Source organism: Eriocheir sinensis, chromosome 36, assembly GCF_024679095.1.
Source record: "Eriocheir sinensis breed Jianghai 21 chromosome 36, ASM2467909v1, whole genome shotgun sequence".
Lineage (NCBI taxonomy): Eukaryota > Metazoa > Arthropoda > Malacostraca > Decapoda > Varunidae > Eriocheir > Eriocheir sinensis.
Window position 1 is genome coordinate 10,408,487 of NC_066544.1, and position 27,091 is coordinate 10,435,577.

Consider the following 27,091-nt stretch of genomic DNA (forward strand, 5'->3'; position numbering starts at 1 on the left):
GGGGATTTAACTCTACTCATCTATACACCTGTCTGATATTTGCATACACTAATAGACAGGTGTTCAAAGCTTTCTACACTACACAAGTTAAAGCTCCACTAATTGGTGCTTGTGTGGCAGGGGATTTAACTCTACACAACTATACACTTGTCTGATATTTACATACACTAATAGACAGGTGCTCAAAGGTCTCTACGTAACACAAGTAAATTTAACTCTACACAACTATACACTTGTCTGATATTTACATACACTAATAGACAGGTGCTCAAAGGTCTCTATGTAACACAAGTAAAAGCTCCACTAACTGAGGTGCTTGTGTGGCAGGGTGTGTGACTGGTGGTTCAACGTGGACTGCGCCGACTCTCCGTCATCCTACACCATCAATGAGGACCTTTACCGCGTGTCTGAGGATGCGTCCCTCGGTAGAGAGCTCCTGCGAGAAGAGGAGGGAGGGGACAGTGTGGTGGAGGAGTCTCAGGTGGTGGAGGAGGAGGTGGCAGTGGTGACAGAGCAAGAGCTTCTACAGCAACAAGAACAGGAAGAACAGGAACAGCCACAACCAACACAGGAAGAGCAACAGCAGCAACCACAGCCAGAGCCACAACAGCAACAGGAACAGGAGCAACAGCAAGAGGAGATGACAACCAGCGATAACCAGGCGTAGGGACATGTTAGGAATAGTTTTTTTGTTACTTGTATACTCATGTTGCGGTGTTGTTACTCAGCGTTATGGAGCCGAGCCGTGAGTTTGGCGAAGAAAACATTTGTTACTCTTCCACCTGTGTCACCAATCAGCCACGCGAGGACATGTTATCCCTGCCGTGCTCTGATTGGGCGAACAGGAAGCAATCATTTCCCCGCTGAATACAGGACAGGGTTCGGGTGATAGCACGGGTGGGGGACGTCATGAAGACTGCACTTATACCAAATGAGTCAAGTTGAATCAATGAACAGTGAGTCTTGGCCCTATCTGACGCCTCATTCAAAGGGACATTATCTTGCATCGACACTTACACAAATCATTCACACCAGGGGTTGTCTCAAGTTGACCTGACTTGGCCCAGCTCAACTCTCCTGAAGTGAATAGTTTGTGGGATTCCATACACTACAATGTCTCTAGAATGGTACGTCACATTGACCCAAGAATTATTGTGAACTGAATTGACTGGACTTGTGTGTAAATACATGCAAAGAGGCAAGGGCTTTGGGTACTATGATTACTGGTTGACGGGAAAAAGTGGTACTAATGCAACTATCATGATCTAGTGGGGGATAAAGGGAAATTCCTACTCTTGTCTCTGCAGTATACATTTAAATGGGGATGATGAAGCAAAGTACAAAACAGTAAAATCAATAGGGCTGTGTGTGGTCACTGTTATCAATACTGTTCACCTGATTTTCCTCATTCTGGGGAGTTTGCCTATCTGTATGCACCTTTTAATCACCATGTTTGTATAAAGGAAAAATTACTCAAAAAAATTAACCTTAAGTATAAAATTAAAATATTGCCAAAAAAAACTTGATAATTAAACTTTGTGACTCACTTTTTTCCATCCATATTTTTCTGAGTGCCTTTTCTTCCTGGCACGAGTATTATCTAGAGGTGTGCGTACATACTGGCAAACAAACCCTGAGTAGAAAATGACAGGTAATACATCGGCAGGTGAGCTCTGAAAAATAAGAACAGGCTCAGCAAATAGCATAATTAGACTGTGCTCCTGAGATTTTTTTTTCTCTCGCTGTCAGGAGGATTGAAACGTGTCGGCGCTTGTATCTTTTATTAAGGAACTATCAACATTATCTTTGTATCCACATGAAGAATCTCTCCTGATGATGATAGAAAAAAAAATAAAATAAAGCCAAACTAAGAAGCAACTGTACAGTCCACCTAACACAATCTGTACAATAATAATTATCTGGGTATAAAAGGAAAAAAATTAAGCACCAATGAGTAGATTACGAAGAACATTTTTATCATAAGAACGTAACACAGTGCTGAGCAATCCAACGTGACCACGACATGCTTCCTCTCCGCTCCACTTGGCTCCCTTGACGGTCCTTCTCGCCACAGTCCTGGGTGAAGATCTACATTGCCACGGCAGTAGTAACGGCTTCCTATGACACAATTACGGGCCTCTTAACTCTCTGGTATCGTTAATTTTTCTCAACACAATTTAGGAACATGGTTCACAGATATTTCCAAATCAGCATGACACTAACATCAGGTTTCTATGAATTTTTAGGATCATTTTGTGTTTAGTCCACAAAATTACTTCAATGGATTTCATTAAAATTTGTATTAACTTGGCAGTCACAACAGACTCCTGGAAGGTCTTAGCATCATCCTTTATCGAAGTCTCAAAAGGTCCTATGGTCTCTGGGCATCCTTTCCAGTTGTTTTCCTTTAATATAACAAACTAATGTGGTGAAGTCACTACTGAAAAGCTTGGGACTGGTTTCCATATCCTCTGAATAAATTAGATCAAACGTCTTCTTAGGTCATGTCCCTTAGACAATTTTCAGGCCAATTTGAATGTAACAGAATAGAATATTCTAAAAACATTCACTTTTCACAGAGCCTGTTTTGGTTCTGTCTTGCTCCCCACAAATGGTAAGCCAAACCTTCTGCAAATCAGCACTATTTATCTTATTTTTCCTTCATCATCAAACACTTAAAGAAATACTTCACTTACATAAATCATGTCTTGCTTCTGAGGCTATTTTCTCTTTTACTGTCTAGCAACATAAAAAAAAAAAAATCATACAAAATGATGTATTGAATGGTTATGTAAACCTTCTGTCTGGACTTTTTAAGTGTTGCTCAGGATGGCTGATGACCCCTCCCTCTGACATGTCTTGGGGGTCTAAAGATCTGTACCCAAATAATGGAAACTTGGTCATGAAGAAATATAAGCATTCTCCTTTCTGTAATTATTGTTTTTTCATAAGTAAGCAAAGCGATAATCATCCTCTTTCATCCTTCTCCACATCCTCCCTTTTCTCTCAGTTCTCCTCAGCAGGAGCAGTGCCCAGCCCCCAGTGCCTGAGGCCTTGGCAGCAGGGGCACTGGTGGACTGGGTGCTGGTGATGCGCCAGCAGCACTAACACACTCCTCTCTATGTAAAATAAGGAGACGTGAGCAACAAAGTGCATAAGTGTCTTTTTACAGTACACAAAACACCATATATTATGTGTATAAAATCGTACATATCCGAACACTTACAAAAAAATTCAAATATTGATTGCAAAGTGATAAAGTGGTTAAAAGAGGCAATCATATATGTATGTATAGATTTGAATTTCAATAAACTCTTTTTTCAATGTCTCATTAGCATTCACTGCTTATAAGGCTACTTGCATAGTTTTTCTCTGGCAAAACTCTTCCTCAAATCAAATATGTAAATGCCTGGTAAAGATACTCATTCTCTACAAAGACAAATACCTCTTTTTCTTTCTCATACATGCACTCACACACAAACACACACACATGGGAGGCAAGGTATCATGCATCGGGTCAATTCCCATTGACAAGTTGTGGTATTCTGCTCCTCTGCCTGCTTGCTGCTAATGGTCAAGTCTGCCACCACCACCACAATGCAAACACTTCAGCAGTGATTGTTGGACTCGTCACCACCACAAGATAGTATTGACAGTGACATCCTACACAGCGCAGTGTTTGCCAGATGAAATAATATCACAGCAATCAACATGACAATATGACACTGAATATTTACCCTTCTATGACTGTCTTAAGAGGGACACCACTGAGAATCTTAATCAATGCAGGAAACTTAACAGGAGTATTGAACTCACTCTGGGTGGCAGGACCATCACACAACACTAAGTGTGACTGTTGGCAACGTTTCCTACCAGACAGTCAGTAAGTGCAATGCAACGCAGCATAACACCCTGCTACTGAGCTGCTGCAGATGCCAAATTTAATGTAAAGCACAACTGGTCCAAATCATGAAGACCACTAATAAGTCTGTCGCAAGTTCGTAACACGTAACGAGTCCATCAAAATCAACAAATGGCAAGTTCATTTCTTCGGGGCATATGTGTTTCATGATTAGCTTAAAAGATCTTAACACGGTAGTAACTGATGGATGACTATTTACACAGTCACCACTAACACACTCACTGCTTACATGCTACAGAGGACAGGCTTGTACTGGACCAAAGTGTGGCGAAGTGAACACAGTAATACCAAACACGAGAGTTAATCTGCCTGCATCATTCAACAACACGTAGAATTTACAATGAGATTAAATACAACAGGATGTCTTCTCTATCTAGATAATTACTAATTCTCACATATCAACTGACATCATATATATATCTCTTATCTACAGCCAACAGGACTTGAGTACCACAAAATGGAAGATAGAGGCTACATATATAAACAAACCTGAGATGATAGTTGCATTTGACTAGGACCACAACCCTCAGAGCCGGGTATGTGCTGCTCTCGGCCTGTGTCTCCTCATCCCCATGCACACCAAGCCTATGCATAGATACCCAAGCTGTGAGTGAGATGGAGAACCAACCGTGTCCTGCCATGCCATGCCACCCGCTGTCACTGAGCCATGCCAAACAATCTATTCAAACCCTGGAAATCAAGAGGGTGGCCACTGATCTTTGGTGAATTCTGAACATGTCATACTAATATTTCAAGCTTGAGAGACTCCATGATACATAAATACACCACTACAGGCAGTACTACGCTATACGGCTTCCCACGTTGTATGATGGAGTGGAAAGCTGATAACTGATTTAACTATGCACTGTACAAAAATAGTAAATTTGAGAAGTTTATGAAAAGCAAAGTCGCAAGATACAGCAACACTACTATACTGTAAGACCCAAAATGATGCACTCACTCACTCTTATCCTCTCTCTCTCTCTCTCTCAACTGTACCCTAAAACCAAAAACAGTAATTGCGTGTGCTCTCTCTCTCTCTCTCTCTCTCTCTCTCTCTCTCTCTCTCTCTCTCTCTTCCCTTTGCCTGTCCTGTACCTCCAAGCTGCTTCATCTCAACAGACAGACATGGACAACACACTGAGGCACACTATTCATGATCCTGTAAAGTCCTCACATTTTGGATTCTTTGGCATGTAAAATCAATAACCTGATGTGATGAGACATATTTCCCTCCCCAAAAAATGCATCAGTAGTTTGAATTTAATCCAGTGACTAAGTTTACCCAATTAAGGCTATTATTTTTTTCAGACACTGTCACAATAAAGCAGTGTTACTTTTCAAAACATTAAACTCCCAAGATATGAGTCAGCTAAAGCCTTGCTCATGTCTTACACACTTATTCAGGCAGACACTGGCGGACGCACACACGCACACACAGACACACACACATGGAAGGAAGGAGGGGGGCTGACAGGACACCGAGACACTAAGGTCCTGCATCAAATGTTTAGAGGAAGATGAAAGGCCTTGGAGAAATAAGTAAAACACATGAACTACGGGGCAACTTTCAAAATACACAAACTGAAATGACGAAAGACCTTGGAGAAATAAGAGTAAAATACATGAACTACGGGGCAACTTTCAAAATACACGAACTGAAATTACAACATTGCAAAGAATGACAAAACACAACTTCCATTCTAACAAAACACTGAGAGCTGAGAAGACTGTAAGGAGGCATACGCACAAACACGGTAACCAAAAGAACAGAAAGAACAACAACTTTAAGCAAAACACCAAGAAGAAAAAGAAAACCAAGACAGACTATTTAAGAGAACAAAAACTCTGAAAACACTAGGATGAATGAGTTGAGTAATTCTTGAGGGCGAAGAAACATCCTTCATCATTTGGCGCTGCAGAAGAGCAAAAAGAATTGAAAACACAAACTACAACAAGAACAAAATCTACCATAACACTTGACAGAATGAGATAACTTGGCTAAGATAGAGTTAGAACAGCACAATGGGAATGAAAGCCCTTCAGTGAACCATCCAATGAACTGGAGACAGAATGAAGGAATGACTGAAAGATGTACCTTGGCGCTGCACCGACTAGGGTCACACGTGCTGGAGACACAAGAAGACTGACTAGGTTTCTTGGGAGGATCAGAACAAGGAACAGCATCACCTACTGGTCACATTCCCATATGGCATTCATGAGGGACAATAAATTCACCTCTTTTTATCGAACCTCTGAAAACGCTACACCAGGATAAACATCTCTTCTGATTCCCTCGCCCCCCTCTGACTAACCTTTGCTACCTTGACTTTGGACACTCTACCATCCTCTTCAGTGTTGAAAATGAATGTGAGATGATGAATTTAATTAAGCTAAGCAATAAAGACCATGTTGTGTAAAATCATAAGGCTGTAATAGGGTAAATTGTATGAGAGGAGGAGCAATGTTGTGTTAGTATTGAGAGGGTTGGGAGTAGACAAGCAGATTAGAGATTGGGTGTAAAGTTATGAAAGTGGGGATCATGGTGAATTCCAGATGACGCTAAGCATTCAAACCCTGCCAAGTGTACAGACATCCACAGCCAATTCCAGCTAGGAGAAGTTAGGAAACAATTCAGATGAAGTGAAGCAAAGTGCCTGGAGCCTTTTATAAAATAGACTTAATAATTAAATAAAAAATAAGTAGTGGTGTTCCAAGTATACAAAATAATGCTATTCAGAGCTTCTTAGCGATACTTGTCATGGTATTCATAGTTTAGGAGCTCGCCATGCTTCTGCTTTCATACACGGTGAGAGAAACCTTATGATACTGAAACAACCAGGAACATAAACCCTTGTCAAATAATGCCCCACACCAGGCTACGGAAAACCCACCTGCCACCCTCCATACCAAGACGTGCAAATGAGCAACATAGCAGAAACATAAATCACATGCAAGAATGTAATTTATCTCTAAAAAAAAAATGCCGTGGATGATTAGTTGTGCCCTTAATTGCAAAAAACAGGTGCTGGGGAAGTGTTTGAAACCCAGAATATGGGGATCATGCACACACACACACACACACACACACACACACACACACACACACACACTGCACAGCTAAGTAGTGAGTGCCCTTGTAACCCTAAACACCACACACTCAAAACACTTGATGCAGAAATTGTGGGAAACATGCACACACAAACACACACACAGTTATGGAAAGTTATGAGCTTGAATAAAGGACATCATGAGCTGTTAAAACACAAACAGGTAAGAACGCACACACACATGCACTAAAAACACCACCTGTATGAGTACTGAAACCCCCCTCTGATAACCCTCCACACAATCCAGACAGAAGGTAAGGAAGGCTAAGGAACATTCACTCACATATGCACCAGACATGTACAGTGGGCAAAAAAAGTATCGAACACCCATTGATCAAATGAATAGAAATAAGGTGAAATCTAAAGGCATTTTGTTGTGTTGGTTAGGTGGGTACCAATGGGTAGATTCTAGTTACTGGAACCCACCTAACCAGCACACCATGTCTATAGATTTTGCCCAATTTCTATTCAATCGACACATGGGTGGTCAATACTTTTTTTGCTGACTGTACACCAGATAAGCTATGGAGAGTAAGGCACCTGATGCAGGAATCAAGACGACACGGGAGAGCTACGCCTTACATCAAGTAACAGCCATGGTGTAAACTTTGGGGCGACGATCATGACCTTGGCAGTAATGATCAAAGCCTTTAAGCATTGAGACTTATGGATAGAGCAGTGGTCAGAACTTTAAGGCAAAGATCAATGTTTCAAAGTAATGATCATGATCCTAAAGCAATCATTATTAATTCTGAGAAGCCTAGATCATAAATTTTACCTAAAAGCAATACATAATATTCTCCATGGCCTTAACAAGAGTGCAAATATCGTCACCTTAAGAGTAACAGCACTAAGATAACCCATACAGAACTAATCTCTCTCTCTCTTCTTGCAGTCGGTAAACTCAGAAGTGCAAAGATATCTGTAACAGCTGAAGATGGTGATAAAAGTAAGGAGACATGCTGAACAACACACCCACACCCTTAGTAACATTGTGACCTCAGCCTATTGTAGCGTAAGAATGTGCTACGTGCCGAAAGTTAAAAACAATATTATAAATCATCAATATTCTGTAATAACTGTAAGCCAACACCTTCCTTTTACCCTCATCAATTAACTCCTTGAATATAGAAAAGAAGAATATCTACTGAAGTATTCAATCAAATATAACTCATCCCACAAAACTAGTTCTTGCATTTCTTTATAGTCCCAGATCATAAAGCATTAATTAACCACTGAACCACATCCTTTACTATAGAAAAAAATTAAAGGATCTAATATGGCAAGCAAGATATTATCAGTCACCCAAAACATATTCTTATATATCAAAAGAATTCCAGATATTTAAAGCTGAATAATCACTTCAATCTTCCCCCACCCTTGTTAAACTTTAATTACATTCTTGGAAATAGAAAAACAACAAAGGGCACCTAATGAAACATACTAAATATCTTATGTCCCTTAAAACAGGTTCATGCATACAAGAAAAAATTGATATAGAATGTTAAATAGACAGTTTAACTCCCATTATTACCATCATTAACGACTTACTTGAAATATGGAAGTTAAAAATCAAGAACATCCACAGACATGCAAGCAGCCACTATGTCCCCAAAATCAGGTTCTTGAATTTCAGATATTGAATAAGAAATGACTTCTTAAACAATTCCCTTATTACTCTCATGCTAAACAGGGGGGAAGAAATTCTAAGGACATCCAACAAGACATCCAAGCTATTATTATCAATCTTGATCTTGATGTTACAGGTAACTTCACATTTCTCACAAGTCCAGCCTTAACAATGGTTCTTTATCTCAGTGAAAACCTTGATGATTGATTCTAGATTACACCTGATGAGGGAAAGTGCAGGTGAAGAAGGCAGTGAAGGAAGAGAAAGGAGAGAGCACAAGAAGAGGAGGCTTTAATTAGGAAGAATAAAATAACTCAAAAATAAGTATAAGAGGAAAATCGACAGCTTAAGAACTCCATTTCCAGAGGACGGGGCAAGGCCTCTTGAAAAGGTACATACGGACATGCTTCACGGGGGAACGGTAAATCACAGTGAAATCAGGTCCTCGGTTACGACTTCACGCCCACGACACCCTCACATGACGGGGTATTTCTGCCGATCTATACACACGTTCCAGCTTATACGCACACAAGGAATGAAACCAAGGAAAACAAAGCAGGGGAAGATGTGAGGAATACCAACAAGAACTCCAAGATGATAAACAAAGAAGTAAACAAGGGGAAAGGAGAGGAGGGAAGAGGGAAGTGAGAAAAGAAAATTACTGAAGGAAGGAAAGAAGTGTTGTATTAGAGAGAGATAAACGAAGGGGGAAACAGGAGAAAGGGGAGAAGGAGAGGGAAGAAGAGAGAAGTGAGAAAAGGCAAGAAAATTAATGAATGAAGGAAAGAAAAGTGTTGTATTACAGAGAGATAAATAAAGAGAGAAACAGGAGAAAGGGGAGAAGGAGAGGTAAGAAGATGGAAGTGAGAAAAGACAGGAAAGTTTATGCAGGAAGGAAGAAGTGTTGCATTATAGAGAAATAAATAAAGAGGCAAACAGAAGGAAGAAGACAGGAGAGGAAAGTGAGGAAAGAGCAGAAAGTAAATGAAGAATGAAGGAAAGAAAAAGTGGTATTGTATTATAGAGAAAGTGAGCTGAGTGTACAAACCAAAAACTGTCATCAAAATAAAGATTAACAGATCGTTCTCTACACTGATAACGGCTGATTTTTATACCTCACTCAGGTCTTCTGCTTATTCCTCGTGTGAGTATTAACTGTATGTGTGTAGCTTGGCAGACACACCCTACACACCTGAAATACACCTTCTCTCCCTGGGCTGGTCAGAGGAAGGAGGAGGAATGCCCACTCTCACATCTTTGTCATCCTTACTTCCTTCTAATAAAGTCCAATTTTTTTCTTTACAGTGACAGAAGAAAGCATCACCAGTTTGCTTTTTTATGTCGACGTATCCCACTTGTGCAGGGTTTGTAAGAGTTACCGGGAGATGTGCTAGAATGCCAAGATAGAGAACTGGCGTAACTTTAGCAATAGGTGAGTGGAAACACATACGCACACAAACACACACACACATACTGCTTAAACAAACCCCATTTTCCAAGCACTCTTTCTAGTATAATAAGTTCAGTAGCCAGCAATGCCACAATAACAGGTTTTCCTTTTCTTCCTTACTCTTTTTAACAACTTTCCTGCCCTGCCCTCCTCAATTATGCCTAAGAAAAGACCCCTAAACCAGATTGTAAGGCAATTCTCAGGGGTGATTCATGAGGTGACTAACATCTCACGACCTACTTCTGCTTTCATTACAGACACCAGCGACCAGTGCACAATGACCTTACTTAGTTAAGCGGCGAGGTTCTCTTTCTCATGGATATCCAACTGTCAGTAAGTCACAAACCTTGGATAGTTTTGACAGTAATTATCCTATGTTTTGTGCCTTTTCCACTGCTTCTCTCTCTCACATGCATCCACCACTCATTGCAGGGCCACGGAACATGATCTTACGGCAGCCATCCGACATTTTGTGCTGGAGTACACATGAGAATCAGCATATTAATATAATGGTTGCTACTGTTTCCGTTATTATTACGCGGCACTGAGACAGCTTGGATAGTTGCATCACTGAGGTCTCACTCATTTCAATTCCTGTCGCCTTCTGTCCTTGCATCCTCACATCACAATACCTCATTCACTCCTGTTCTTCTGCTTTGTCCTTACGCCATATCAAGCACATCACACATGCTTTCCCTCATGCCTTCACGTTGCACCACAAGCTACGTGGATTCCTCTATATATCTCACTCTCCACAAACACACAAACTCTCCCAAACCACAAACACTTGACTCGTCGCTTCACCTTCTCCCTCACACCCTTACACCACAACACACACACACAGACACTCCCATCCCTCGCAGTTACCTCACCCTGCACACACTTCTGAGGCCTCTACTGAGAGTGTAAACTGACCCTTCCCTTAAACCACTATGGCCTTATTCCTCACCCTTCCTCTCACATCCTTACACTGAACAACACACACACGCACACACACATACACACTTCCGTCCCTTCCAATCACCCTTACACTGCACATTTAGGCTCTCACTAGCAGAATAAGTTGGCCTGCTATACATGACCCTCACACCTCTCAGCACACATTCCTGTCCCTCCTAATCATCCCTACATTCTTCGGAGGCCCCTGACGGCAGTACGAGTTGACCTGCTACACCCCAAGACCCCAGAGTCAGAACCACCAGTGTGTGCTTAGCTACTGTTGCCCTAATCACAGCCTGGGCCACCTGCCTGCTCTGGTCCTTGCCCTCTATGCCCACCACACACTAGACAGGTTGCCTCAGCCTCTCCAGTGCTTGCTGTGGTCCTTAATCTGCAGGCCGGAGAAGCTGACGGGTTGGCTGGTACTCTTGTCCACCACGTACTGGGTGAACCGCTTCAGGAACTTGGGGTATTCACGCTTGTACACGGCCCTTAGTACGGACGCCGGCGCCCATCCTCCAGGGTTGACTGTGTGGGGGTGGATGGGGGGTTAGCTATGGTGAAGGATTAAAATTGTTATAGTGGTTAATGTAATAAGATGGTACTGGTGAAGAGGGGAGAGGAGGAGGAGATAATCTGACATGAAAATAGGAAGGATCTGTGCACTGTTAGCATTGAAATCAAGTTGAAAAATTATTAATACACACACACACACACATTGTTATCATCCTCATCCAGGAAACAACAGGATACAGAAAACATTGACAATACGACGAGGAGTGAAATTAAATGAAATGCAGCACTGTCCTTCCCTAGACTAACCTGGCAGCAGTGACGGGCCAAATTTGTGGCTTTATCGTGTACCAGCGATGGGCCAAATTAGTGCCATGATATAAACCCCAAAAAATAGATGATATATAAACTGACCACAAATGCTTTGATATATATTATGAAATGGTTTGTGGGAGTGATGAATTTTTTTCATTTTTCTCGCTTAGAGGGACCATTGAGAAACATGATCCCTGCTGCTACTGGGTTAAACAACTCAGTTCTCTTAGTCTATTCTTGTCCTACACCTCACTACAAGTACCCTGGGCCTCTTCTAGTATACTGAGAACCTTGTAGAGTTGTAAGTACCCCAGCAGTCTCCTTTCCTAGATTAAACACCATCACTCTTAGCCTATTCTTATCCCTCTACAAGTATACAGAGAGGCATGTAGAGTTCTCACTAAGTACCCCCAACAGTGTCCTTCCTCTGACTCACCCACAGAGCAGTAGGTTATCTTGGTGAGGAGGTTGTCCCTGGTGGGCGCCTCCCCTTCAGGTGGCGGTGGGTCAAGGAAGGTCTGGCACACGAAGCAAACCGTCAAGTCCACCCGCACCACCTTTTCGTCTTTCTGGAATATGAGGTAAGAAGAGGCAATGTTGTAGGGAAGGACGTTGTGGCAAGACAGGTAAAAGAAGCAATAGAGGAGGAACAAAGAAACTGCTGGAAATCAAGCAAAAAGACGGGAAAGCAACCACAGAGCAAACAATAAAATGTTTCTGTCTTTCTCAGCCCCTTGCTTTCACACACACAGACTAGTTCAATGGGTTTCTTGGGAAGGGTTAGGTTAGGTTTGGGTATGTTTGCCAGTTCATTATTAACATTCCAATTAGTAAAGGTTGAGACACTAAAGTATAAAACATATAACTACTGTCAAAATAATGCTAATCAGTTGGTATGTTGACATTATTTTATTTTTGTGCTTCTGCTAAATTTTGTAGTAACTTTTTCCACATGAGTTCTAATTGAAAAGGTGTGTATGTACAGATGAACTTGTCTACAATGCATTTAGGGTGTCTGTCTCCTCTATTAATGCGTCTTTAGGTAGCATTTTTCTATTAGTAATTTCCCCTCATTTTTGTCTTGCCCTGCTCTGTCCTGCCCTCTCTTGCCCTCACTAGCCTTACCTTGTCCTACCTAGCCAAGCCCACCCCATCCCTATCTTGCCCAACCCTGCCCAAACGTTTCCTTTTCTTGTCTAGTCCTGCCCTGCCCCCCCCCCCCCCCCCCTCCCTTGCACTGCCTTGCCCTCACCAGCTTTACCTTACCTTGTCCTACCTAGCCAAGGCCACCTCATCCCTATCTTGCCCAACCCTGCCCAAACGTTTCCTTTTCTTGTCTAGTCCTGCCCTGACCCCCCCCCCCCCCCTCCCTTGCACTGCCTTGCCCTCACCAGCTTTACCTTACCTTGTCCTACCTAGCCAAGGCCACCTCATCCCTATCTTGCCCAACCCTGCCCAAACGTTTCCTTTTCTTGTCTAGTCCTGCCCTGACCCCCCTCCCTTGCACTGCCTTGCCCTGCCCTGCCCTCTCTTGCTTTCACCAGCTTTACCTTACCTTGTCCTACCTAGCCAAGGCCACCTCATCCCTATCTTGCCCAACCCTGCCCAAACTTTTCCTTTTCTTGTCTAGTCCTGCCCTGACCCCCCCTCCCTTGCACTGCCCTACCCTACCCTCCCCTTTCTTGCCCTCGCCAGCTTTACCTTACCTTGTCCTACCTAGCCAAGCCCACCTCATCCCTATCTTGCCCAACCCTGCCCAAACTTTTCCTTTTCTTGTCTAGTCCTGCCCTGACCCCTCACTCCCTTGCACTGCCCTGCCCTCTCTTGCCCTCACCAGCTTTACCTTACCTTGTCCTACCTAGCCAAGCCCACCTCATCCCTATCTTGTTAATTCCTGCCCAAACTTTTCATCTTATCTAGTCCTGCCCTGGCCCTGCCCCCTCCACTCACCGGCGCATCAGGGTGGTCGGTGGACTGGTTACACACAATCCAGGTGTCGTGGGCATCCCCATTGGCAGGGTCTGAGGGTGGGATCTTGCGGATGTGGGACCAGAAGAGAGCGTCGCGCTGTGCGGTGGGCCAGACTCGCTTGTGCAGCTGCAGGAAGATCAGGGTGTCCTTGGATATCCTGTCCAGCACCGTCATCTGTTCTATGCTGGCTGTGGAGGGAGGGTGAGAATGGTTAGTTTATGGGACACACCACTCATACAACACACAAATTAGTCCCACTCAAACCAAGGCTCAGGAAAGAAGACTCACACAACACACTACCTACACTCAACGTTGCCAGATTGTCTTACTCAGCCTCCTATGCTTGCTGATTTCCGAACCAAAAACTGCCTCCTTGACCCCAATAACTGCCTTCATATATAGTTATCGTTAAAATGGTTAATTATTGGCTCACAAACCGGTAAATATGAGGCTCTGAGTACGATAATCTGGCAACGGTGCCTACACTATTTAAAACCTGGAGCAGCTTTTCTTCTACTATTTTTCCTACATCCACTAACTTAAAGGGAAGAAGAGAATTTTGAACCTCTTGAACTCAATTGATCACTCTTTTTTAGTATCTTCCTTTGTGTTGTCTTTAAGAGCAGTGTGTTGCAGGTATACATATATAAAGAAATGTTTGTTTTGGGTTTGTCTTGTAAAAAAAAAAAAATAATAATAATAATAATAATAATAATCACACTTTGTTTTGCCCTTGGTCAGTTTCCTTTACTCTGAGTGATAATAAAAATAGCAAACAACAAGAATAAAAATAAAAATAAGATAAAGGAAAGAAAAAGAAGAACAAGAACAAGATAAAAAAACACTTACTGTCCCATTCAAATCTGACATCCGGTGACCAGAAGTGGTGCGCCATTTCATGTGCCGTGGCGCCCCTGACCTGGTGCACGGCCTTGAGGGGGTCCACCACCAGCCCACCCTCCTCCTCCTCCCGCCGGTACATCTTCATCTCCCCCTCCTCGGCGAACAGCTGCCACACACCACCCTCCACACCCTGCTGGGCGTACCCGAGCTGCTCCATCGTCAGCTTGTCAATCTGCCACGAGGAAAAGGGTTGGTTGGATAATGGCTTTGATGCTAAATTGAAGTGTTTATAAGGCAATCTGTTAGGAAGGGATGATGTGGTAGGAAGGGAAGACGTAGCAGGAGAGGAAAATGTGGTAGAAGGGGAACGTGGAGAGACAGGTAAAAGTAAGTTGCTCCATCATCAATTTATCAGTCTGTCACAAGGGAAAAGGTTGCATAATTCATGGTGCTAAAACTAAGTATTTATAAAGAACTCTATTAGTCAGAGAAGATGTGATGGAACAGGTAAAATGAGGCTACAGAGGATCTGGTGAAGATCAAAAGAAGGGAGAGCTGCTACGGGGTGAATAAGTCTGATACCTGAAGTGAAAGTGTCGTTTATTGTTTAAAAATGCTTCTGTTGTCAAAATTAAAAATATAAAGCATGTTATTAGAAAATGAAGAAGTGTGTTTATATACCTGAGCTGTTCTGATAAGCCTTAGTGGACCTGAGCTGTTCTGATAAGCCTTAGTGGACCTGAGCTACTGCCCTAGAGTGCCACCCACCTGGGGCCAGAGAGGGTGTGTGGTGACCGGCTGCTGTGGGGCCGCACGTTGCTTCTGTCTGAGCCTCTCCCGGAACTCCTCCTCCTCATCCATCTTGTCCAGCGCCGACTCCACTGCGTCATAGAACTCATCCTCACCTATGACACTGTGTGGGCCTTCCTGTGGGGGTGGAAGGGGAGGTAGCAAGTAGAAAGTAGTCTTGGCTCAAGGAAGTGGATGTCTGTCTTGTATAGTCTAGTGTAGCCATCACTGGAAGAATAAGGCTGATCCATGAAAGCATTAATGAAGCCTTTACAGAATAATGCAGATAATAAAAGAAAGTAAAGAAAGAGCAAGAGGAGGGTTTAGCATGGGATGAAGAAACAAAAGGTAAAGAAAGTTAAAGATGAATATAAAGGGAAGGGAGCTGAATCATGGAGGTAAAACATAAAAGATTAAGAAGGAGGAGGGTTTAGCAAGGAACGAGACGGTGAAGAGAAATGAAAGTGGTGGACAGAGGAGATGGAGATGGAAAATGAGTAAAACAATTAGAAACAAAGGAGGGAGAAGAAGGAAGAGAGAAAAATGGAGGAACAAAACATTTAAAAAAGGAAGAGTAGAACGTTAGAGAAAGATGAGGAGCAGAACAAGTTGAAACAAGAATAGGAGGAGGGAAAAGTGGAGGATCACACAAGTACATCACCGAGCCTCACCTCATAGTCCGGGCCACCCATGACCACCACTCTTGGGGGGGCAGAGGTGTGGCCCTCCTGGGTGCTGTACGCCAACGCCTGCTTCAGCTTCTCCTCCAGCCGCCGTCGCCTCTCTGCCTCCCGCTCCAGCCGCCGCCTGAAGGAGTCCTCCCGCTGGTTCATCACCTCCACGCAGTGACTCAGTGTGGCCAGGATGCCGGCAGTGGTGGCCTGACAACAACAACAACAACAAACATAAGAAGTCTGCACTAGATCAGTTGGCATACACAAGACAGCTCCTGTAAACGAAACACCACCTATTAATTCAACTCATGAATTTATTTACCCTTTTTTGAGATGTTTATCATAATTTTGGGACTCTGCTTAAAAGAATGGCAGAGTAATTAAAGGCCATGGAGACTTTCAGAACGTGGTTGAGCCTCTCACAAGATACACTGATGGATTGATATAATGAGTGACTGACTGACTGACTGGTTGATTAGGGTATCCAATCATGGCATCATAAATTGGATACGGAACATGTTTGCCATTTGTAAACACTCCAATTAGTACAAAGTCAGGAAAATAAACTACCCTCGGAATCTGATGCAAGAAATTAACGCAAAACATCTCCTTTTTCCAATGAGTGCCAAATGGAGTGGTGCAAATGAAACAAAATGACACTATGAAAAGGAGAGGAACATGGGTCTCACACACACACACACACACACACACACACACACACACAAAAAAAAAAAAGGGGGGGGGCATGAAGTTTATGGAGGTGAACATAACACAACAAATGCCCACTTCCAAGAGTCCCCCTGCCCAGCACCCTCACCTTGAAAGTCAGCGCCTCCCCCTTGAAGTCCGCCGCATACCCGCCGTGCTTCTCCAGCGTCTCCTTGGTGATGTGTGGGTGTGGGTGACGGGGCGGCGAGTGCTTCCTGTGAGCTGCTGCCGCCGCTGCCGCTGCTACTGCTACAGGGGGTGGGGGGAGAGGGGAGTCAGCTGCCGCCCCGCCGTCCAGGGCAAGTGCTGCCTCCACTGCGCTTTCGTGCTCTGGTTCAATGCCGTTACCTGGAGTGACAAACGTGTGCTTTAAAACTCAACTACAGTACTTTTTTTTCTGAATCTATCATTTTATCCTGAAATGCTCATCATGTGCTATACAAAAAAAAGGATTCTAATCTGTATTTTTTCTACTCTGCATTTCCATTTCAGTATTTTTCTACCTTGTATTTCCATTATCTTGCCATCAATAAACATGTCCAAGGAATAGTATCATATTTTTTGCCAAGCTTTATAACTCCCAAACAGTGTTCTTTTCACTAGTTACTTTTTCATGCTCTCTTAATTTACAGTCATCAGGTCTTTCTACAGGCATGGGTGGAGGGCTACTCACAGGTGACCTCCACGTTCTTGAGGTCCTTGTAGGCCTCGGCACATGCGTCGAAGTAGGACTGCAGTGTGTCCATCTGCCGGATCAGGATGTCCCGGTAGGTGTCGATCTCCGCTAGTTTCTCCCGCAGCCCTGAAAAAAAGTAAAACAATAAATAAATAAATGAATATATAAATCAATCAATAAATAGATCAATAGATAAATAAATGAATACACGAATAAATAAGCAGAGAAATAGACAGGCAAATGAATAGATGAATACATATACAAATAGATGAGCAAATAAGTAAAATAGTAATGAGTAAAAATGAAACTTCGATAAAACACTAAATAAATAAGTAAATTGATAAACAAAAAAACAAATAATTAATGAGTGAACAAAAATAGATAGGCAAATACACAAATAAATAAGTAATATGAGTAAGAACAAAACTTTCTCCAGGACGAGCAGTGAGAAAGCATCCACATTCACCCACACACATGCACCCACCCCCACACTCACCCTTGGCCTTCTTGAGGGAGGAGCCGGAGGTGGTGGAGAGGGTGTTGGAGGTGAGGGAGAGGGCCGAGCCGTGCCGCCGCAGACCATCACACTCCAGCTATGATGGCACAACACAGAGCTTCATTAGGAGGGTGTTGTAACTGCAGCTACCGTTGACCTTATTCATTAATGCTAAAAGGCAGCACACTAAGGGTTATAAAAAAGAAATAAAATTGCCTACAAAGTGAGTCTCCTATCAAGTGAACAGTTGCCAAAACGAAGTATAAAATTTACTGTAAGAGGTTTGTGTTTACTCTTTGCATATGACAATAGAACATCATAAACAGGAGGAGGGTTTTGTTTGCATTTGCTGTTGACCTTATTTTTTATTGTAAGAGGAGGCAGATCAAGATTTATATAAAAAGAAATAAGAATGCTTGCACAGTATAAATATAGTGTCTAGAGTTCTATAGAGTAAATGAGTAAAGTAAAAGGAGTACCTAAGTTTCTATAAAGTAAACAGTTACTATTAAGGAGTAGTATAAAATTTTAGTGTTAAAAGCTTTGTGTTTCCTTTTTCTATGTGTTACTGTGCTTAAAAATGGAAATCTTTATATTCATGATGTTGTGCTGTCTTTTCATAATGTGACTGCTTTATAAAGGACTAAAAGTAATTGTATTCATTTCCTCTTCTCCTGTTGTCTTTTTATCTTGTGACTGATTTATACAAGACTAAAATTCATAAATATTTCCTCTAAGACAAACTAACAATTGCCTCATGTTACTGTGTTTACCAGGTGACACAACCTTCCAAGGAACTAAATATATCAATAATGTCCATAATGTCTTGCTGCCTCTTAAAATTTTGGTCAGTTATTTTCAAGATTTACAGCAATATTTAAGTCCTTCAAGATGAACCAACCTGACCCACTCACCCGGTGCTGTTGTATGGCATCCACCCACTGGTGCTTGTCCTCCTCGGTGCTGGTGCGCAGGTACCACACGCAGTCGTTAAGGCACACGTCGAACCGGCACTCGTCAATCTCATGAGGCTGAGGAGAGAATATGAATAGCAATGGAGTAAAGCAAGATCACATGTTGTAGTGGGGGTGATTTTTTTTTAATGTATTCATAGTCACAAGACATTAAGTCACCTCCTCCTTCCATCTTGCATATATTCTGTGTAATACTTTGGACCTTTTACAAGTGCCATCCTGCCCAATGAGTGTTTGTGTTTGTGTGTGTGTGTGTGTTCTCGATTTTACCTCCTTGTGTGTATGCTCCAGTGCTGACTGTGCTACTACTGAATGGGAAGGAAAGGAAGGACAGAGAAGAGGATTAAGGAGGAGGAGGAGGAGGGGACAAGGAAGGGGTGCCAGAGAGGAGTGAGGGTAAGAGGGGGGAGAAGAAAAGCACCGAGACAGGCTATGAGGCAGGGTACAAAGGAACAAGATAAGGAGACACAGAGATGCAAGGAGACAGAAGGGTGTATGCGAGAAATAAGATGAGAAGGAGGAAGAAGTGGCAGTGAAAAAATATTAGTGGTTTTGCTATATTCAGAGCCACCATCAATTGTTCTCACTGTATATTTATTTTTATTCTAGTTTTCATATTATTTTCACATGCTATTCCTTACTGGTTCTGCTGACACATGGCGGTGATATCAAAGCTAATTCAGGTCCTGTTATATGTCAGTACTGTGAGGCCTTATACACAAACATAAGAGGTTTATACAAAAAAATATCAATGACTTGGCTGGACTAACAAGATATCAGGCCTACTTTACTCGTCTGATTAACGTCTCACCTCACAGATCAACGTTTATGGGTTTTATCAACCAACCATTTTTTCATTTCCCATAAGCCTAATAGTTGAAGATGTAGCATGTCTGTTGATATGAAATAAGGATGTTGAGGTTTTAGAAGATGGTAGCAATTTATTTGTACTCATGTATTCCACTAATCCAGGAGGAGGACACAAAGCTGCAGTGATCTTTGTCAATGATTTCAATGCCCATCATCAGGAGTGGTTTAAGTTCTTGATCTCTGACTGACATGGTTATTCTCAGCTTGTCTCCACACACTCAAGCAGGCTATTGTCCTAATCTAGTTTTTTTCTTAAGTGCCTGACCTGATCAACACCTCTTTTACGGCCCCCACTGGCTCTTATGATCATAACTCAATAAGCTTTAAAATTAACTTACAGAAATTGCTTCCTAATGTAACAACTAAAATTAAGGTGTTTCTTAAATCATGAATCAATTAGGAATCAGTTAATAATGATGCATCTAATACTACCTTCTGAACCTATAAGTAGTGGGCACAGCTAAGGAGTCTTCAGTCTATGATGAGTCCCCCATTTATGCATTCACATTAATGAACACTTCCATAAACTGGCAACTCTTCATTCATGTATCTCATAATCACATTCACGGTGCAACTGTACTCACGCCGCCACCTCTGTCCTAAGCTCCTCCTGAGTCATGCAGCAATATATATGGTGTGGTAACCTTCCTCCCATTAGTGCTGATTAAAACTCCCACTCTCAGATCATCTCCCCATTACATAACTTCTACTGAGCCTACGAGGATTCATTCATAAATCCCTATAACCAATCAACCTCTTCAGCCTCAGTCAGATAATCTTCATGTTGTATTATGAAACTCTTCCAACGGCAGGTTTACAAGGGTTCATTCAAAAACTGTAATAACCTGTCAGCGCTCTTATTTCAACCCACCCACCATACCTCAACCTAACCTAATCCACTCAAAGCATGTTCCTCACAGCTGGTCTCTGTGGTCTTGTGTCCCTGAGTTTCCCTGGCACAAGGATGGATGGTGGTCTGTAGAGAATGTGTTTGTTCAATGGAAAGTGTTTGTGCAGTGGGAAAGAACTAGAGAGAACTAAAAGAGATTGTGCAGTGTATTAGTGGAGAGAGAAAGGTGCAAGGCTCAGAGAAAGGAATGGAAAGTAGGTGGAGATGAGAAAACAAATAAAAAAATAAAGAAATCACAAACAAATACATATCAGAAAACACACTAATTAATACATTGAAAATAAAGATGCAGATGAAAAAAGAGCTGAAAGAGAAATGTAAATAAAAAGACCAAAATAAAAGAAATACAATAAAATCAAGAAAATAAGAATAAAGAAAGGAGATTAACACACTGGAAAAAAAAAAAAAAAAAAAAAAAGGCAGAGGAAATGAAAGACAGAGAGAAAAGAGAAGGGGGAGGAGAAGGAAGAGGAAGGATGATGATGATGATAATGATGGAGGTGGTGAGGATGTGGCAACACTGAACCAAGTCACCACATTCCCTCCAGTCATGTGAACACCCCCACCCCTCCTCCTCAAGCCCCTCTGATAACACCCCCCTTCACCCTTACACCCTCCCACTAAGATGTGATGGAAGGGTGAGCAGAGGGGAGGGGAGTGGACTGGGGAGGGATTTAAGCAAGTGATGGGGAGAAGGAGAGGAGGAGGAGGAGAAGGAGGAGATTATAATTTTGGGAGGAGAGAGTTAGGTAGATATAGGCTACTACTATTGCTGCTACTATTACTGCTACTACTACTACTACTATTGCTACTAGTACTACTGCTGCTGCTACTACTACCACTGCTATAATAAAAAAATAATAAAAAAACACTTCCTTGCAACAAAAAATACTAATCTACTTACCTACTTAACTACCTTCCTACACACACACACACACACACACACACAGTTCCTTGGTAATGCGGTGAGTCACCTTGAGTCACTAGGATTTACAAGGCTGGTAACCCTCATGCACTAGCACACACACACACACACACACACACACACACACATAGTGGTAAGACTCACATGAGTGACTTTCTATGAAGAGAGAGAGAGAGAGAGAGAGAGAGAGAGAGAGAGAGAGAGAGAGAGAGAGAGAGAGAGAGAGAGAGAGAGAGAGAGAGAGAGAGAGAGAGAGAGAGAGAGAGAGAGAGAGAGAGAGAGAGAGAGAGAGAGAGAGAGAGAGAGAGAGAGAGAGAGAGAGAGAGAGAGTGTGTGTGTGTGTGTGTGTGTGTAGTAATTATAAGGTAAGTAATCTTCCTAAAATAACCATGACATGTGTTTCCTTAATATAACACCAAATGTACCCAAACAAGCACAAACCCTGCAGGATGTACCCCATGACAATATATGGACATGCTATAACTACTCATCCTATTGGTATGAAAATAAAGAACATAACAATAGGAACAAATAATAAGGGTAGAAAAAAAGTACATATATCGAAAGGGACTGCAGAGAAAAATGATGAAATAGTGAAAAATATCATAAGGTTTGATAAAAAATAAATTCAACTGGAAGGGAACAGGGACGGAAGGCAGGAGGGAGGGAGAGAGAGTAGATAAGGAACAATTACCAGGAAACATGGTGAAAGGAAGGGAAGGGAAGGAAGGGGGCGGGAGAAGGAGAGAGAGTGGAATATGATCTGGCAGAAGGGAAAGGAAATGAAGAATGGAAGGTTGAGATCATGAGCCAATGTTGTGTGGAAATAAATGGAGCAAGAAAGAAATATGGGAGAGAGAAAACAAGAGAAAAGAGAAAGAGGGCGGGAGACGAAGAGTGGAAAAGGATCTGGTAAAAGGGAAAGGGAACGAAGAATGGAAGGTTGAGATCATGAGCCAATGTTGTGTGGAAATAAAAAGCAGGAAAAAAATATGGGAGAGAGAAAACAAGAGAAAAGAGAAAGAGGGTGGGAGGAGAAAAGTGGAAAAGGATCTGGTAAAAGGGAAAGGGAAGGAAGAATGGAAGGTTAAGATCATGAGCCAATGTTGTGTGGAAATAAAAAGCAGGAAAGAAATATGGGAGAGAGAAAACAAGAGAAAAGAGAAAGAGGACAGGGGGAAGGAGAGAGTGGAATATGATCTGGCAAAAGGAAAAGGGAACAAAGAATGGCAGGTTAAGATAATGAACCAATATTGTGTGGAAATGAATTGAGCGGGAAAGAAACATAGGAGAGAGAAAAATAGGGAAAAGAGAAAGAGGGCAGGAGAAGGAGAGAGTGGAATATGATCTGGCAAAAGGAAGAGGGAACAAAGAATGGCAGGTTAAGATCATGAACCAATATTGTGTGGAAATGAATTGAGCAGGAAAGAAACTAAAGGGAAAGAAAACAAGAAAAAAGAGAAAGAGGGTGGGAGAGAGTGGAATATGATCTGGTAAAAGGGAAAGGAAACAAAGAATGAAAGGTTAAGAAGTGTGGGAGAATGAAAACAAAAGAAAAGAGAATGAAGGTGGGAGGAAGGAGACTAGATAAAAAATAAGTGGTTATATAAAAATACAGTCAGAGGAGGGGAAGGGAAGGGATGGGAGGAGAGAGGGACTAGAGAAGAAGCCAACAGATACATGGAAAGGGCAATAATGATAATGGAATAGGAAACAAGTGTAATTATGATGGATGAATGGAAAGAGGGGAGTGTGTGAGGGAAGGGTGGCCAGGAATGAGAAAAAAAAGGCTATCACTTATTACCCTGATATGTACTACTACTACTACTACCACTACTACTCTTGAGGGAGGGAGGGAGAAAAAATGGGAAGAAATGAGAAAGAAAAAGTGTAAAGACATGAGAATACAAATGTCTGTTGAGAAAGAATAGATAAGAAGTAGGACAGGGGGGGGGGGGGAGAGAGAGAGAGAGAGAGAGAGAGAGAGAGAGAGAGAGAGAGAGAGAGAGAGAGAGAGAGAGAGAGAGAGAGAGAGAGAGAGAGAGAGAGAGAGAGAGAGAGAGAGAGAGAGAGAGAGAGAGATATAGGGGTGAGGAAATTGAGAAAAAGGAGGGGTGAACCTAAGAAAGAGAGGTTATGAGAGAAGGATAAAAAGATAAGGAAGGGTGGAGGGGAGGGAGGGAGGGAATGTAAAGTAAGAGCAGGAGAGAAAATGGAACAGAGGGTAACTAATATCACTTTTTGACATGTGACATTTTTATGGTGAGGTCAAGATAAGTTCAGCTTAATGATGATAGACAAGAAATGGCTAACAAATGAAGTAAAGTGGTGGATAAATGGAACAGATTCAGAAAGGAAGAAGGAAAATGGTAAATAACTGCTTCTCTGTGTCATGTGTGGGGTGAATGGCCTCTTGCACGGACCTTATATCCTTGTGCGCTGTTACTAGAGAAGATGAAGTACATATGCAAGAGGATGATGAATTAAAGAAAGACAGACATGAGAAGGCAGGCAAAAAGAAGTGAATGGATAATTAATGACATGAGGTATAAGACATGCATGGTGATCAACCTAAGTGCTCTTAGATTTACTGAAGGAGAAAATTAAATGATCTTCCTGATGGTGATGGAAACAGAAAGGAACTGAGAGGCAGACAAGAAATATGGAGTACAAAAAAGATGGAAAGAGAGACAGGTAAAAAAAACAAAAAAACAGAGGTTCAAAAAGATGGAAGGAGACAGAGGAGAGACAAGGGAAAAAGGAAACGAGGCAGACAGGAAAAAAATTAAGAACAAGGAGATAAAAGGATATAGAGAAAAGGGAAAAAGGGAAAGAAGCAAACAGGAAAAAATAGAATAAAGAGATAGAAAGAGACAGAGAGAAAAGGGAAAAAGGAAAAGATACAAAGAAAGGAAAGAAAAAAAACACAACAAAAAATATGGAGGAAAAAAAAAGAAAAAAAAAGGAAAAAAAGGAAAGCGGTGCACAAGAAAATGATGCCAGTGAATGAGGGCCACAACAGCAGGCAGGGCAGGTCATCGCTCCTCACCTTGACGATAGCCTTCCTGACGCTGATGGACCCGCGGCATCCGAAGGCGGTCTCATTCTGGTTGCGGTAGTAGCTCATGGTGCCGTCCTTCAGCACCATGTAGCGGTTCTGCCACCCGTGAATGTAGTTGGTCCATTTTGATACTGTCCCCTGCAAGCCAATGGGAGAATGCCAAGTCAAACGCCATGCCATAGTTAACAACAAAAAGGACTCCCAACCAAGGCCAAGACTTTATCCATGAGGTTAACAGCAATGAGAATAGAACACACTAGCAGACAAAAGATTTATACTTACTAAGATACACAAATATATATCTTTCGTCTCCCAGTGTGAGTTTTATCCACATCAAGATGGTCACGTTAGTTAAATTACTCCAGTCCAGCAATGAGAGTTGGTAAAATTACAGAAGTTCACCATCTCATTCCAATACTTTAAACTTTTAATTTCTGGCATATTTTAATCTGCTACTAATCAATCTGCTAAGCATTAGCTGGGGCTAAGTTAGTGTATGCCAGGGTTAACTTACTATTATACTAAGTTAAATAACTAACTGGTCAGGTTAGGTTTAGTTACTTAGCCATACTAAACTAAATCCATCAGTGCAGATTGAATATGTAGTACATTTGGTAAGTTGATTATTTAGCTTGGTAATTATGCAGCAGAAATAGGTATGTTATTTTCAAGACTTTTTATTCTATGCAAACCAGTAAAAAGTTATCTTTTTTGATAATTAATTTGAAGGAATATTCCCTGCAGTGCACCCATCCTGCCCTGCCAATAGTAACCTATTGGCACTTGAGGCATATCTATTTCTTAACTATATATATAAGCCAACTCTTAACAAGGAGGCTTCACCCACCTCAATCTCCTTATCTTGTAACGGGGAGACCTCTGCCCCCTTGAAAACTAAGCTATTGCTGCTTAATAAGGTAAGAACTATTTCTCAGTAAATATGCAGCAGAACATTTGCAATGCTGAATAGATTCACCTCAATACACTGAGGCATAAACAATACCAACATATAGTCTGAGTGCTTGAAAAAGAACACCCACTCCTGCATATTGATCTTCAATTTACCGAACGATATCGGAAAAAAATTAATTAGCTACACATTTTCCACACCTGAAGCATACACACATAAAACCTTATCTGAAGAAAATAACTTGAGCAGGATACCATGTAATTCCATTTCCTCCATGGACTATCAGAAAGACCCGATGAAATGTGAAAACTGTGAATGTTTGTCTCCAGAGCAACACAAAACACGACGCAGTCTGACACACCTTATTAAAACCCAGAAAAGGTGAGTTATCTGTTCTGTCGTCTGTGAATGACAGACACTCACCCTCACAACACCTGCCAAGAACACAAACACACCTGACAAAGAGACAAACACGACTGCCACATACGCCAACACACCTGACGCACAAACATTAGATTACAACTGACACACATACGTACACACCTAACAAACATACACACACACACACACATGCCCCCCCCTACAAACACACACACAACTGACCCATATACACACCTGCCACATACTCACAAACACACCTCACACAAACATACACATATACACACAAACGACTGCCACATACACAAACACACCCACCTAGTACCATACACACAAACACCTGCCACATACACACCAACACAAAAACACATCCGCCAGGTAAACAAACACCTGACACACCTACACACACACCTGCCACATACACAAACAAACACTGGCCCACCCCCCACCCACCTGTAACTCCGGGGGCTGCCTGTGGGCGTGCGGGTAGCCGTGAGCGTCCTCCTCGCTGTCCTCGTCGCTCAGGGCCACGTACTCGTCAGACATGTCCTCGGCGCGTCCTGTCCGGGTGCTCAGCGTGACAAAGTAACGCGTGACATGTGTCGTGCGCCGCGCCCAACACCTGACTGACACCACCACCACCGCCACGCGCTGCCAGCTGTGCGATGACTACTCCGCACCACGATAATCAGATCAAGGTAATTACCGTCGATTTATGCTTTTCACTCGCTTAGAATATGCTAATTTGAGATAAAAAGTATAGAAACTTTGATTGTATGTCGTCATTTGTGAGGGCGCGATAGCCTTTAGGCTGGCTTCACAAGAGCGGTTTTCTCCCGTGCGAGGAAACCGTGCGGCAGGATTCCCGCGCGGTAGAGATTCGCCCACCACCTGAGTGCTGTTACCTCCGGAGCTGGAGAACATAAAATTCCCTGTAAAGATTGTGAAAAATATCATATAGGAGAAGCAGGAGAGGATCTAAATGCACGCTTAAAGAACATATATCACTCTCTGCTTGGCATCCTCC

At 42.3% G+C, this 27,091-nt stretch overlaps 2 protein-coding genes across 5 annotated transcripts in view; one reads left to right on the forward strand and one right to left on the reverse strand.

Moving 5' to 3' along the window:
* Positions 1-7,035, forward strand: part of LOC127007767 (uncharacterized) — a 25,663-nt gene extending 18,628 nt beyond the window's left edge. For all 3 annotated transcript variants that reach the window (XM_050879056.1, XM_050879055.1, XM_050879054.1), the window contains exon 5: positions 328-7,035. In XM_050879056.1, the coding sequence (XP_050735013.1) occupies positions 328-667 (340 nt within the window). In that variant the 3' untranslated portion in view covers positions 668-7,035. The remainder of the gene's footprint in view (positions 1-327) is intronic.
* On the reverse strand, positions 1,768-26,714 carry LOC127007766 (ceramide transfer protein-like). 2 transcript variants are annotated; one of them, XR_007760514.1, is made up of 13 exons: positions 26,518-26,714; positions 24,765-24,914; positions 18,951-19,067; positions 18,037-18,133; positions 17,538-17,666; positions 16,974-17,212; positions 16,154-16,363; positions 15,462-15,620; positions 14,700-14,925; positions 13,830-14,038; positions 12,316-12,448; positions 5,524-11,579; positions 1,768-5,451 (listed from the first exon to the last, which is right to left on the reverse strand). XR_007760514.1 is itself a non-coding variant. In XM_050879053.1 (12 exons), the coding sequence occupies exons 1-12, from the start codon at positions 26,608-26,610 to the stop codon at positions 11,410-11,412; spliced, it is 1,932 nt and encodes a 643-aa protein (XP_050735010.1). In that variant the 5' UTR covers positions 26,611-26,714; the 3' UTR covers positions 1,768-11,409. The 2 variants fall into 2 exon arrangements, 1 of the variants encoding a protein (XP_050735010.1); XM_050879053.1 differs by having other exon boundaries at positions 1,768-11,579.
* Positions 26,715-27,091: the final 377 nt, after the last annotated feature.